The 15,348-nt window shown below is 40.7% G+C and overlaps 1 protein-coding gene across 1 annotated transcript; it reads left to right on the top strand.

Annotated features, from left to right (window-relative positions):
- Positions 1 to 1,760: 1,760 nt before the first annotated feature.
- TAF1A (TATA-box binding protein associated factor, RNA polymerase I subunit A) lies at positions 1,761 to 15,108 on the top strand. Its single transcript, XM_030946349.1, is given in 11 exon segments — positions 1,761 to 2,077; positions 3,576 to 3,745; positions 4,570 to 4,683; positions 5,655 to 5,853; positions 6,564 to 6,694; positions 8,208 to 8,366; positions 9,447 to 9,513; positions 10,620 to 10,740; positions 11,814 to 11,974; positions 13,157 to 13,272; positions 13,274 to 15,108. Coding segments are annotated over 11 exon segments (1,401 nt in total). The 5' UTR covers positions 1,761 to 1,941; the 3' UTR covers positions 13,301 to 15,108.
- The last annotated feature ends 240 nt before the right edge of the window (positions 15,109 to 15,348 follow it).

Below are 15,348 nucleotides of genomic sequence, written 5' to 3'. Positions count from 1 at the left end.
ATGCTCACAGTATTAGGTCCAATTTCTTATGAAGAAAGAACTGTTTGGTTATTTTCCATCAATATAATTTATGAAGCTTATCTTTATAAAAGACCAAGATAAAAGGTAATGGTGTCTGTGGTTGTAAAGACAAGGGCAAGAAAGGAGAAGGGGAAGAAAAACAAAATCACATACTTCTTGTATAAATCGCTGCCTTTATTGTACAATAATGAGCACCTTGCAGTTGATACATATACACAAGTTTACCACTGCAATTGTCAAGTATTTCCTACAATTTCAAATATTTCAGGGTAATAAGGTAGCCACTTATTAACATACCTAGCTTTCCTCAATGTGTGAAAGAAAATAAAAATATTTCACTTAGTTCAATTAAGATATTTCAGGCAAAATTTCATTCCAGTTTTCAACCCCAATCTTGGAAATATGTATTCAGCTATGAGTGTAGTCCGACTGTACATGAGGTATCTAACATTAACCTACTCTTAAAAAGCAGTTCTCCTATCTCTTCTGTGCTAAAATATCTACTAAAGTAGCTGATACCCATTGACAAGATCAGTTGGCTAAGTTTACCTAAGGATCAGGAAGTACTCACTTATGTACAACACAGAAAAATAAAAATAACAAGCCAAAAGTAAATGTTCTTGCGTGCAAACATGAGAACTTTCACCAAAAAATGGGGGCTAAGTTGGATTCTGAAATTTGAATACTGAGCTAACAGAAGATCAGGAGTGTTGTAGGAAGTGACATCAAACTTGGGGAACACCAGTGATCAGAGAGGCACTCACACAAGGTACAAATTATAAAGGACAGTCAAAGAAAATGGCACTGATAAAGATGTGGTGTTATATAACATTTTATTGTTATCAGTCAAGTAAGTTAATTATCCATTAATAACAATACTTATGAACTGAAATGCTGGCCTTTATTGGAAGAACACAGGATTAAAAATAAAGAAAAAGCAAAGGGAGACTTCTGTTTTCCCCACATTGATTTATTAAATACCATATTAAGATATAATATTGAGGTTTAAGTGTTTAAATGCTGTACACAACTGTTCTGCCTTGCACTATTCTCAACACTGCTTATTTATCACAGCTGAACCAAGACACTGCATCACAGGAACCTTTAATCTGAGCCAGTTTATTATTTACTCACTCTCCCGTGCCACGACAGTTCTGAAAAAAAAACAGCTCTGTGAGATCTTATGCAGTAAACTGGACTTTATACACATCAAAACAGTCCAGGGCAAACTCAATTCCAAAGTGGTTTAAAGAGACAAGTTCCAGCACAGATCTTTATAAACCAGATACTGTGGCTAAGGCAGACGAATTCCCAAAATCCAGCGGGAGCGCAGGCAACATCACTGCTCTACAATGCACAGGATTTTGATCCGGAATCTCTTCCCTCTGTAGAACGTTATGAGTTACAAACGAACAGGAAAGTAGCAATACAGCTAATGGAGAGTGACAGGAGGAGTTCGCTAATTTATCTTTGGAATAATCAATGCATTAGCCGCGGTTCTAGTCATGCTCTGATTGAGGAATAAACACGTCTCTGCTACACCCCTGCACACACCCTGCAACCCCCCGTGCTCCACCGCACCCCTCCTGCTTTACCCTTGGCCCGCATCCCTCATTTCCCCACACGCAGGGGGAAGCAGGGAAACGCCGCGAAGGCACCGCGCACCCCCTCCCCTTACGGCGGCCGCGCCGCCCGCCCCCCTCGACGCGCATGCGCAGGGGCCGCTCTCGCCCCGCGCTTCCCGGGGCGCGGCGCCTGCCGGGATCTCCCGCCCCTGCTGCATGCGGGGAAGTGCCGGCCTGAGGGGCTACCGGGCCGCTGCCCGCCCGGCTCGGAGTGAGCCCCCGCGTTCGGCTCGGCCGGCGCCTCCCGCCCCCCTGAGCTGCAAGGTGAGGTCGGAGCCCGGCTGTCCGCGGCGCCATGGACAGCTTCCCGGAGGATTATGAGGAGGCGCCGGCGGTGGTAGTGGGGGGGAAGAGAAGGAAGAGGAGGAGCCCCGCCACTCAGGCGGCCTTGCAGCCGCTCCTGCACCTGCCCTTCCTGCCGCCGCCGCCGGGTAAGGGCGGAGCGTTTGTGCGTTCTCTTTGTGAACTCCTTCGTGCTGCTCTGGGAATAGTGGCAGAGTTTCAGCTTCTATCCGCCAAATCGTCTGCTAGCGCGGGGAAAGAGGTTTGAAATAATCGTAGTTATTTTGTGAGCCGGCGGTGTGCCCTTGCGGGCAGCAAGGCCCATGGTGTCATCGTGAAGAGCAGTGCCAGCAGGTCGAGGGAAGTGATCGTGCCCCTCTACTTAGCCCTGGTGAGGCACATCTGGAGTGTTGTGCCCATTTCTGGGCTCCTCAAGGCAGGAGAAACATGGAGCTCCTGGAGAGAGTCCAGCGGAGGGCACCAAGGATGATTTGGGGTCTGGAGCATCTCTTATGAGGAGAGACTGAGAGAGCTGGGCCTCTTTAGTGTGGAGAAGACAGAGAGAGGATTTCATTAATGCATGTAATTATCTCAAAGAGAAGTGCTAAGGGGTTGATGCCAGACTTTTCAGTGGTGCCCAGCAGCAGGACCTGGTGCAGTGGCCGTAAACTAAAGCACAAGAAGTTTCACCTCAGCATGAAAGAGATCTTTACATTGCAGGTGGCAAAGCACTGGAACAGCTGCCCATGGAGTTTGTGGAGTCTCCCTCTCTGGAGACTTTTTCACATCCCACCTGGACACCTTCCTATGTCACCTGCTCCAGGTGACTCTGCCTTGGCAGCTGGTTGGACTGGATAATCTCCAGAGGTCCCTTCTAACTCTGATGGTTTTGTGATTACCTGACTTAACCATTGTTTGAGTTATTCCTCTGCCTACAGCATCCAGATAGGAGATGTCTTGGTGAGCTCTTCATGTGCCTTGCAGGTGGCTTTTTCTGGATGAGAATTGTTGTAGGGTCATACAGCTGTGAGCTTTAAACACACTTCATAGGAATGAAGTTTCAGTTTCATACTGGTTTCAGAATAAATTGAACTACTATTGATGTAAAAAGTCCAAGAGGCCTCTTTGCAGCCTTGTACTCAAATGAGAATAGTTCTCTACGTTTATCTTTGTGGGAATTGTTTAGCCTTTGGTACTGGAACAGTCTGTTTGTTTGTGTACATGCAAATATGGCAGCACTGTGGCATTGCAAACTTGGCTGATGACTAATAAGTGAAGAGAGTAGTCTCCAAAATATGACAAAATGTACTGTGAAGTTATCAAAGCACCATGGCTCCCTGATTCTAGTAGGGCAGTAGTGTAACATAATTGGCTATTCACTGTTTCAAGTGAATGGAAATTTCAAGCACAGCTATGTGCTGCTTATGGAAAATGTCATCCCATATCACATTTCCAGCTTGTCCCATAGTCTTGCTTCCCTGATTATCTTCAAAACCACAGAGCTTAATATGACTTTCTGTAATGTCCACACAAGAAAGATGCTGAAAGGGAGAGCATGTGGCTATCTGAATAAGGGCTGTGACTGCTGTGGGCTCAGTTGATTATTTTTTTGTTTGTTTGGTTGGGTTTTTTTTGTTGTTTACTTAGTATCTTCCAATGAACACAAGTTAAACTTCAAGAAGAGCAAGGAAGCATGTTTAAGTTACATTCAGGATGCCTTACTCCAAAAGCAGTGGAAAAGGGCTGCAGAGTTCCTGACCTGCTATGTTGAGTCATTAGAGAAGGACTATTCCAGAGAACACATAGGTCCATCAGAGGTAAGCCCATGTTCCTTATCTGAGTTCTTTTGCAGTTGAAAAAATACTTGCAGAGCAGCATCCATATACTTCAGGACCAACATCTGTCTTAATTAGCTAATCACAGGCTTGATTTTTTTTAATAGATCCTTGTCACAACAGAAGAAGACTTGGCTTGGTACAAGTTCACTCTATGAGCAGTGTATCTATGAAAAATCAAAGTAGTCCTCTGAAATGGGAAAGCAATAAATGTGTTTGGTTCTGGCATGTCGTCAGTCAGAATCTGTTTGCAAATTGGTGTCTTACTTAGGTTGTTACCAGCTTTTCCAGTAGCTGCAAAACTCCTTGCAGATGTTTAGATGGAAGCAGGTGGAATGAAAAGGATCGGAGTTTTAAATAAATGGAGTACTTGAGTATGGCTAGCTTGCAGATTTTGGAAACAAGTGCATGCAGTTGTGGAGCTACATCAAATTGGAAATAATCTTTGCTATTAAGTTCAAAGAGTTGTGTATACCTGGTGTCTTAGTGGGGTCATGTCAAAAAAGAACATAACTTTTCAGTGAGGGGAGGAGGAACCCTCTGGCATGCAGTTTTCATAAACTCAGTTCTTGAGTGCTGCATTTATAATGAGCAATTCTGAACCACTGAATGACTCTAGAAGTCCTCCTGGATGAGTAGGTAAGTTACTATAGGAGTAGATAATGCTTTGTAGTATTTTTTATTTGCAGCTCAAATGTACATTTTTCATGTCCTACAGTAACTGTAAGTGTAGTAAGACTATATGTGACGTCTGTTGCCATTTTTGTACTCAGGTTGGTTTTGATTTTCTTTCTCCCCATTAATAGATGATTTGGAGAATAGGAACTGAAATTTTGTGGCACCATTCCCAAAGCAGGATGAAAGAGGTCAACTGTTTCATGGAACAGATGAAAACTTTAGGAGTAAAAAGGTACTTGAAGGTGAGTGTACTTAAAGCAGCTCTGATGATCTTTCACAGTTATCTGAACACTTACTTGAATATTAATTTCCAGATCTCTTTTGAAATGTACTACTGACATTAGTGTCAATAAAACTCAAACCCAACATTTGAATTACCAATTGCATGATATTTGGAGGTCATTTTATACCTAACCTTATCTCATTTGGTCTGTATGTTTGACCACAGATGTATGTTCTCAGTCCTTAGAAGTGCTTAAAATCCTTTAATCTTTTAATTTGAATTTGAACCAGTCAAATTCATTTTCATGCATGTCCCAATGATATGTAAATACAGGTAATTACCTGCCAAGTTTTATTTTCAGTCTTTAATTTGACCACTGTGCTGCTGACTAAACATTTGTACTTAAATTTTGCCTCATTACCCTCTTACTTTTTGAGTAGCTAATCTGATTATAAAACTGTATGTTGTGCACACCTGTGCCACACAGCTGTGGGTTTTTTTTTTAATGTTTTTTTTTCCCTTTGGTGGCTCATTCAAACCTATATTGTTGATTTCCTTGGCTGTTGCGCACTTGGGATGGTGCTTCTGTCTTTTATTCTGTTTTTAAAGGTCTTCAAAAGAAGTTCCATACAAGGGTTTTCTGGAGCTAACTTAAGGTTTAGGCTTTTATCTTATGATGCCTAATCAACATGATAGGGTGGAAGGACATTCCTCTTTCAGGTGCTGTGAAAAATAAGCAAATGCAGCCTAGCTGGGTTTCCTCAGGTAATTTTTAGATCTTCTAAAATAGGTACAGCACATGTTAAAGACAAGCAGGTTTTTGAGACAACACAAATAATTTAAATTCTTCATTACATGTCTTGGCAATATTTTTTATGCATGTCAGCAAGTCTCCTCTTTCTCTGCACATGTGTGTAGAACTTTGCTGTATTGCTTAGAATTTCTACATTTGAGTGTGGAATGCTGTGTTTTGGACTGTTTGGGTTGTAGGTCTGCTTGGAGCATGTTTTCCATCTCCTCTGTAATGGGCAAATAGATGAAGCCTACCAGAACCTGTCCCTGGCAGAAAGCTGGAGGTTTGGAGAGCAAACAGCCATTCAGGATAAGGAAATTAAGCTGATTCAGGCTTACAGGGGACTCTTGGACTACTGTAGCTGGTCTAAGCAGAAGAAAATCCTGTTAGAGCATGGTAAGTGCTTTTTGGATTGAGCTGTATCTTCAGCTTGCTCATGCAGATGCCATGGTTTGCAATGACGCCTTTTCCTTTACCAGACTTCAGTGTGTGATGGTGTGGCTGGGACATGATTCTATGTCAGCAGTGATGGTAGTGTCAAAATAGCACTTTCTGAAGTGCCCTGAAATGCTGTTCTGAAACTCTTTCTCCCCATGTCCAGCCAGCATCACCTAAAATAATGATCAAAGGAATGCATCCTCTCAAAGCAGTGGTTTAATAGGTGTGCAAGTGCATGATTGCTGCTGGAATGTTGAGTGATAGCAAAACCCTCAACACTTGTGTTTGAATTTCAGTTTCCTTAAAGATGTGGAAGTTGCTACATGTGTCACATCTGGTTCTATATATACCTACTGGCAGTGTTTTATCACTTGCACTAGATCTCTGTTTCTCTGAAAACCAGATGTTGAATTTGGCTTATGGACCTTGTGCTGGTAGCATCTTCTCTTGGCATCCTACTCATTGTGCTCCATAAGTTGAAATTGATTATAAATTTGAATGAGGAACAGTGAAAATGTCTTGTTTCAGTACTGAGGAGTCTTTTCTTAAAAGCTCTCTGGCTGAAGTCCTTGCTTAGCAAAATGTGATCATCCCTAAGGTGCAGCACTTCAAGATCCCTGTGCTTGGCAGAGTTAATAACTTTTTGACCTTCCTTTGTGTTGTGGTAGGTGAGGATGGATTTGCAGACTTGGCTGTTGAGCAGGAAATGCACAGTTACTTCCGGAAGGCAGCAGTGAACTTGAAGGAGATTATTAAAATACCTGGAGTCTGGGATGTCTTTGTGAAATGCTATGTGGATGTAAGGGCATGTTTTACAGATGGCTTTCTTTTGTATTTCCCTGTCTAATTTTCATTAAGATGCCCATATGCAGATTATTTTCTGTGTGTGTGAGTGAAAACAAAGTGTTTCAAAAGCAGCACATTTGTATGTGCACATCACGGGCTTTGATGTAGAGCACAGCGTACTCCTGGTAGAGCTGCAGAGCCTGAGCACAGTACAAAAAGAACTTTTATCTGTTCATTGTCAAGAAGAAGTAGACAGACAGCTTACATGTTTTGTTTTTGTGGGGCTGCAAAAATTGGAGCATAGCTGCTTTAGTTCAAATTCCTGAAAACACTTTGATTTTTGGTAGGGCAGTGTTTCCTCTGGATAGATGAAATGTTAGAGATGCCAAATATGCAGCCCCTCTCTGTTCTGGTTTGGGTTTTTAAATACCTGTTTAGGATTTGTAACCAAGAATTAGTAATTTTAAAGAGATCTTTTACTTTTTGTGAACACTGATAAGCACTGACTTCTCTAAGCATGTGTCTTGGTTTGGAAAGACAGGAGTCTGCTAAGGAAGGCAAGAGCCTCCTCTGAAATGGAAATTGTAAACTCCCGCTCTCTGAATTGTTATAAATTTGAAATTAAAGGGGGTTCTCAGGCAAAGATATGGGAGCAGGAATAACAGTTCTTTATTAGGGAAGAAAATAAAAATAAAATAAACAATGTGGTAAATCAAAACAACACTGACAGAGTGAGAATACAACCTGACACCCTGTGGGTCAGGGTGTTGGTAACAGTCCAGTTGGAATTGTGGGTGCAGTCCTGGAGTAGCAGATGTGGTTCTGTTGGAGCAGTGATCCTGTAGCAGGGTGTAGTCTTCTGAACATTGGAAGTGGAAGAGGCAGCTGTTCCTCTGGTAATCCAGTGGAAAGGCTGTTCTGCTGTCCCAGAATCTCAGATTATATCTAGTTAGGAATGCTTGGCTCCTCCTTCTGGGCAGAGCATCTCACAATGGGATGCTGTAATTTTATCAATCATGCAGTGACAGTCAATGGCCCATTAACAGATGATATCTCTCTGGAAGCATGATGGGTTGTGGAAGAGATAAGGAAAACTGCCTAATTAACAGAACATAACTGCCACACCTCTAACACATGGCAAATAGAATGCACATTGCTTGGCAATCTAGGACGTTTTAAGAATTTTCCTTGGTGCTGGCATCTGCCAAGTTCTGTCTCTAGAGATATGGCAGGTGCCTTCAGCATCTCTTTCCAGTGAGCAAGGGATGATAATCCTTTGACAACGAAGTAGGTGTTAAGGCATTTTCTCCCAGAGTAGCTTCTGTGTGTGAATTCTTGTCTCTCTGTCCTGAGAGTAGCCAGTAAAATTAAGATGGGCAGGTATGTAATTATCTAATATGCATTATCTAATACACTGCACTCTTATATACAGACTGTGCTACTGGATGGCTCTGTGGCAGTCCAGAATTAATTGTAAGAGTTTGGTTCCCTGTATCTGACAAACTAATGACAGACTTAACTTCCAGTTGCTGGAGTTCTATGGAGAGCACAATGAGGCCCGGCAAGTGTTAAATGAATATGCCTACAACTCAAAGTTCCCTGCTAACCCCAATGCCCATGTCTACCTCTATCAATTCTTCAAGAGGCAGGGTGAATCGAAGAAATCCCTCATATCTGCACTGAAGGTAGGTATCCCCTAGGAGATACAGTCTTTGTCAGTCATGGGGTGGTCTGACAGCTTGCTTGAGCTCTGTAATGTTATTTATCCTATTGTATTCTTTGTGGGAAGTAGAGGGTTAGAGGGAAGTTAGTGGGAGGGAGCAGAATCCTTAACTGTCCTTGAATCCCAGTTCTTGTTTTGCCTTTGACTGGTACATCATATCACTTAAGGGCGGTAAGCAAGCTCAGAGAACATGTTCACATGGTTCCAGAAGTCTGTATCAACAGACTTGTGCATAGCATGCATTGATTTCTCTTACAGTTTGATCTTTACAATATGTACAAATCATCAAATGCCTTCTCTTTCACCTATTGATCCTATCTAGCAATTAGTTTCTTCGCTTATTTTCAATGAGCTGTGCATTAAAGCTAAAAATTAATGTCTGCTGGTTGTTGGCAGACAAGACCTTGTTAGGTTAAGCTTTTAAATTCCTGCTTTCCTTGCCCTCCGAACTCCTTGCAAACCATGCTTTGCCACTTGATGGCGCTAATGTGCTCTTGTTAGTGCAAGTGTTGTTTAAAAACAGGTTTGTAAGGCTGTTTTGTCTGTTTTAGACTTTGAAACTGTAGCAGATTTGCATGAAATTCTCCTCTGCATTTTAGCAGTGGCTTTAGACATGAGTCTCTTAGAAAACAGAGATAAATCATAGAAATGGTTTGATAAGTCCAGAAACTGATCCAATGCACAGAGCAGTGTACAGGGGAGCTAGAACTGTGCTAGGGAGAAAATTACATTTTGCCTTCAAAAAGGGGGACAATGGATATGGATTTGGGCTGCTCCTTCAGAACGTTGTATTTGCCACAAGCAGTGGTAGTCAGCAGCCATCAAGGTATTTCATCTGTGGTGTCAGAGCAGTGTCACAAATGTGCAAGAAGGACCTAGAGATCCATTCTTTATATCAAAGCACCAAAGTACCAGAATTGCTTAATTTTCTGAACTAAAAGCACCCAAAGCTCTGAAGCCTGTGCTTTTCTTGGTCAGGTAAAAGTCTTCAAAAGTTTTCACATTAAAATAACCTATCTGGGTTTTGTCTTTTATTTTTCAGATCTTGCATGATATTGTTCCTTCTCATGAACTAATGATTGATTTTAATACCATGCTTCAAAAATCAAGTAAGTCTTTACCTTTGTTCATTTCATTTATGGTAATTTCAGAAAACTATTCTGGATTATCCTACAGCCTTCTTTCTGCTTTTGAAATTAGTTTTGTTTCTTAAGAAATAGTCCCAAAAAACCAACTCAAATGCCATCTTTTTAATCACCATAACCTCTTAAGATGGATGTATGAGCAGTCATTTACAAACTTGTGTACACAAATGCCTTTTTTTTTATTTTAAAGGCTGAGCAAAGCAAGCAGTTGTAAGGCACAGGGAGGACCTCAAAAACAACTTAATTTTTTTTTTAGGTGCCCTACTCTGAATTCCAAGGTCTTAATTCCATTTTTGGAATCTCTATTTTATTTATTCAAAAAAGAAATCTTGGAATGTATATATTCTTTAGTTCATTGTTAATGATCAAACAACAAAATTTTCCTTCTCTTTAAGGGAGCATTATCTTCAAGCTGGTAGAAAAGTCTTCTAATCTGAAGACTATTTTTTTTCCATGCTGATCAATTGTATTCCAGGCTGTCTGTCTTCTTGTGTCTTGGTGTGTCTCAGCAGGTCAACAGATTGGTGAAATGTACATGAATAAAGATTGTTCACTCTTCTGATATGCTGAGGGTTAATGGTTTCAAACTGACAGGGGGAGGTTTAGAAGAGATTTTGGGAATAAATTCTTGATTGTCAGGGTGGTGAGGCACTGGCACAGGTTGCCCAGGGAAGCTGTGGATGCCCCATCCCTGGAAGTGTTCAAGGCCAGGATGGCTGGGGCTCTGAACAACCTGCTGTAGTGGAAAGTGTCCCTGCCTATGGCAGGGGGTTGTAACTTGATGATTTTTAAGGTTTTCTCCAACTTAAACTGTGATTCTTCTTTGGGAGGGGGAAAAGGAGACCTTTTGTCTGAAACCTCCCTTTTTCAGTTCGTGTGTGACACATTTGCCAACATTTCATAACTAATGAAAACAACCTGGAGTTTTTAAAGAAATTTATACCAATAAACATAACTTATGTTTAAAGTAGCAGTGGGGGGGAAGAGTGGAGAATTGTATTTCACTTGTGCCTTACTAATGAGTTCATCCTGATCTGTGTAATTCATTAATCAGCCTCATCTTTTTCCAGAGAAAAGAAAAAAGCATCAACTGGGCCTAGAAGTTATTTTTGCAGTCTTGGATTATGCTGGATGGAAAGAAAATACAAAAGCATGGAGCTGTTTGGCAAGACAGGTGAAACAAATTTTAATGTAAGTAGCTCTGATGTAATGTGTTGAAACAAATGTGTCAAGTCTCCACCTTTGGGCAGTGAACACAGTGAACCTCTGTGCTCCAACTTTGCCTTCATTTTTGCCTTTCATATCCAACTTCAGAGTATCTTAGAATATACTGGGCAGTTTGATCACTGTATGGGAATGTCACTTCCCTGTTGTAGATAGTTTTATAGAATCCTAGAATAGTTTGGGTAGGAAGGGATCTGAAAGATCACCTTGTTCCAGCCCCCCTGCCATGGGCAGGGACATCTCCCACTAAAGCAGTGTAGTGGGCTGATCATGGCTGGATGCCAGGCACCCATCAAAGCTGCTCTATCGCTTCACTCTGCAACTGGATAGGGGGAGAAAATATAAGTATTCATGGGTTGAGAGAAGATCAGGGAGAGACCACTCACCAAATACTATATTGGGCAAAAAAGACCCAGGGCCTCACCATCAGAGTGAAAAATGTCTTCCTAATATTTAATCTAAACCTGTCCTTTTCCAGTTTAAAGCTGTTCCTCCTTGTCCTGTCTCTACCTTCCCTTGCAAAAACTCCCTCTTTGTGTTTCTTGCAGGTTCCCTTGAGGGGCTGGAAGGAGTTTGTGTTGCTGAAATGCTTGGTTTAAGGGCATTATTGCCTAACAGTAATAACTGGTGGAGATGAGTTAGTCTTTGAGTATGCCTGGAGTAACTTTCCTTTCCTAAGGACGAAGCAACCCCTTCATACTACTCATTTGTTGACAAACCTGGAGAATCTTCCATATTACTATTGACAAACTGGCAGACAAGTGAAAGGCTTGCTTAATTTCAAACCATAATCTGTGCTTCTGCCAAGGTTTAATAAAACTGCTAGAGTTCACTTCCAGCCTCACAAGTGTTGCCAGGGATTAAAAAAGAATTGTTAGTTTTATATAAAAATGCTTGTGTTAGTGTTTTGGTATGAAGTCAGTGTGTCTATGTTGGCAATTTAGGAGATTTGTAGCAAGCTGATTATAACATTCACTGTTTCCTAATAATCCTTCCATTACATTTTAACCTCTTCTGTAATTTGTTTAACCTTTTTCCAGCTCTGAGAAGCATCTTGACTGGATCAAGCAAGAGTGGAACTCCAGGAAGGACTGGTGGCCAGACTTCCATTTTAGCTGCTACTTGGCAAAAAGGAATTGGCAGGAAAATAAAAGCCTTTCATATGAAAAAGCTCTGGTGGCTGGAATCATACTGGGAAAGGGTATAATTTTTTTTTTCTTCTCACTTCATGGAACAGAAATAATGTCTAGTTCTAGCCCTAATGACATGGGATGCAGCTGTTCTGCTACCTGGAAGAAATACAGTTTCTTTCTTCAAAAAAAGATTCTTGTCTTTGAAGCTGAACATGAAAGGTATTTAAGTTAGTTTGATATTTAACAGTGAGGCAGCTGGTCTTATTGTGGTTTAGAATTCAGTTTTATCTAGCTTTGTTGAGCAGCCACAATACTATTTGTGTTGTTTGACCTTCAAACCATAACTCCAAAAATGCACAACACCCTCCTTGGGAATATTGTGGGGACTGCAGGCAGTTTGCTTTCTAGATGCCAGCCTGGGCAGTGTCTCAGCAATACTGGGTGTCAGCTGGTCATTAAGGACCATGGGTATGTTGTAATGCAGGAAAGAGGAGGGAGAGTCTGAATGAAGAACATCATCAGTTTGGTAAGAAGGTGAAGATCATTACCTCTTTAGTAGCATTATTTGAAATGCTGCCAAAACAAGGGGAGGATCAGGCCGAGAATCAGCTGCTAAATTGAGAATGGGAATATGGTGTGGAGACAATGGCTTGTAGACTGGTTTGAACCTCTGGTTGGTGGGCAACATGTTCATTGTCAGCTTTTCTATAACTTTTTCTTCTGCACTTCATGGAACAATTTCTCATAGAACAAACTGAGCTTCATATTGGAAGCTCTTTGGATATTTTTTGTTTTGCTTTCTGATCTGTAGGATCAGATATCTCCCTTTTATTTCCAGATGGCAAATGAAAGCATTCTAGTTCAGATTTTCTTGAATGAAGTTTCAGTACTTACTGACTCAGTGTGAGCTTCTGTTTCGTTATCTAGCATAATAAATTAATGTATGATATCAGTGCTGCTTTACACTCTTGAAATTTTACTTTCTGATCTAATTTGCAGAGCAGAAATGAAAGAAAAAGCAGTATTGTGCAAGATAACAGGCATTTAGATACATGTAGAATGTTTGCTGGGCTAAGTGAGGATAGATTATTTAATGTTGCAGTTATGTCTGTAATGAGCATGTCTTGGATTTTAATACCTTTAATTACTGAAAAGTTTCTTAGCTGTTTGCATATTATTTAAACAGTGAAAGCATTTTGTATTTGCTTGTATCATGGTGTAACTTAGTGTTGTTTTTTTTCTTTCCTTAGATTGCAAATACTTCAAATATGTATCACACCAAGGCTGCAAAGCTCGGCTGAAAAGGTTTCGGATGCTGAAGAAGTTTGTGACTAGGCACCATCCTGTCTACCTGAGAATATCTGGTCCCCCCAGATTCCTCTGTTCAGCCTTGATGAGAGGGTGTCCCTAAGGTTCTTGGTACTTTTTCCTCTCTGTAAAACTGACTTTTTTGTTGGTGGTACTCCATAACCTTTAGGCAGACCCTATTGACTCAGTACTAGACTTTTTTTTAATATATTTATGTAAAACCACTTTGGTTGGTATTTATTTTATAATAAAATGCATATAAATCAAGTGATAATGTCTGAAGAAAGAATTACAGAAAGAATTTCTGTAATGTTACTCTAATATTTGTGTGAAATGCAAACAGTGTTGATTTCAAATACATCTTAAAAGTGCAGAGGCACAGAAATACTGAGAAATTCTCTACCTCCTGGAAGAGACTTTTTTTTGCAGTCATACCCATGAGTTGAAATATGCAGTGTTGCTGTTTTTGGAAAGCAAATGTTCATGTGTTATCACAAACCAGAATTCCAGTTTCCTTGAAAACAACACAAAATGGTTTCCAAATACTACTTCTGTTTTAATGCCTTATCTGTAGAATTCTGGAGGGTGAAGTGCTTGAACCTCCCTCTGGGACTTTGGTCTGGGTTCACGTGGGTCTTGTGAGAAGTGCCTTAACACAATGTATCTTAAACATTAAGTGAAATACTTGCTGTAACTGTGTTTTGTTAAAGGCAATTACTCATCATTCCCAACCCTAGTGCTCGTTTACTTCTGTCTCCCTAAGAATGATGCTTCCTCACTGTGTAATAGTCAGGGGGTGTTAGGTTGCACATGGGGGGGTGAGGGGCAAGGAGACAGAGACACGACTCACCCCCGATGTTCAATGTTCATGTGGCACAGAGGAAGTTTATTTTCCCAGGCTACCCTTTATAAAGACTTTTAAAAGACCCGGTCTAGATATTCTCATTGGTCTGAACTCCATGCCCCCTCAGGATCTGGCCAGTGAAATGCTTGCAGCTTCATAAGAGATCTGATTGGGAGAAGCCCCTGTCAGTTAATCATGGGACTTGGTAGCAAGCTCATATGTGACATCCGGTAATGTATCACCCTTCTTTGTTTAATAAAATTTGTAATTTGTTTTCTGTTACTCATCTGCAAAGGCGCTTTACAAACAAAACAGCAGCAGCATGGCCAAATTTGCATGGAAGCTACAGCATTTCTGTTCAGAATGCGTTGGGGGAGAACTCGGGCCACAGGCACAATGCTTATATGTTACAACTTATAAAAACCAAAACCCATTCAACCTTTAACCCACTTAACCCTTATAGAAAAGCCCAACTATTAAAGACAACCTGTAACCCATTTGTCTCTTGAAGAACCAAACACTCAGAAAACAATCTGTAAACAGAAAAACAGTTGTAAACAGGAAAATACTTAGTAAACAATTCAAGTCCTTATATTGACTGTCTGTGCGGTAGGTGGTCATTTGTAATCCATGGTTCTGTTGAAGAGACTTCAGAATGCTGTCCAGTGTCCTTTACCTTGGATTTCTTAGGAATATTGTACTGTTACATGACTTATTATAAAACGTAAGAACATGACACCACCCAAAACTCAAAAAGGAGAGGTATACCTTCCCCCCAACCTTTTTTCCACTTTTTTCTTTGTATAATAAGTAGAAATAGAAATAAAGCATGCATTTCTTAACAGCATTAATAAGGTAGGGGGTTGCTGAAAGGTCTCTTTCTCATTATGAGCAAACTTCTGGAGGGCTATTCCGGACAAAGCCTCTATGCCTGTCTCAAGAGTTAGTCTTTTTGCACAGAATCTTTATCAGCCAGGTTCATAGGTTGATCAGGCCAATGACTTGGTTGGGAGAGATTCCCTGCATAAAAACAAGTTTGTATTAATATCCAGTGCAAAACAAAACAAAAAAATTTTAACATTAATTACAGTGTAAGCAATAATCTCTTCTTGCCTTGTTAGAAATTTTATTAGTGATTTAATTATTGACTTTGAATTTTTTAGAATGATGGCAAGTGGCAAAAGTTGAGCTGAAGAACTTTGCAACTGAAATTTGCCTATGAGAAATTAATTTTGCTATGGGTATCTCAGTGGACAGCCCCTGGGTCTCAGCCATCCTTCTTGAAATACT

The sequence above is a fragment of the Camarhynchus parvulus genome, chromosome 3, assembly GCF_901933205.1.
Source record: "Camarhynchus parvulus chromosome 3, STF_HiC, whole genome shotgun sequence".
Lineage (NCBI taxonomy): Eukaryota > Metazoa > Chordata > Aves > Passeriformes > Thraupidae > Camarhynchus > Camarhynchus parvulus.
This window is presented reverse-complemented; position numbering and strand designations above follow the sequence as displayed.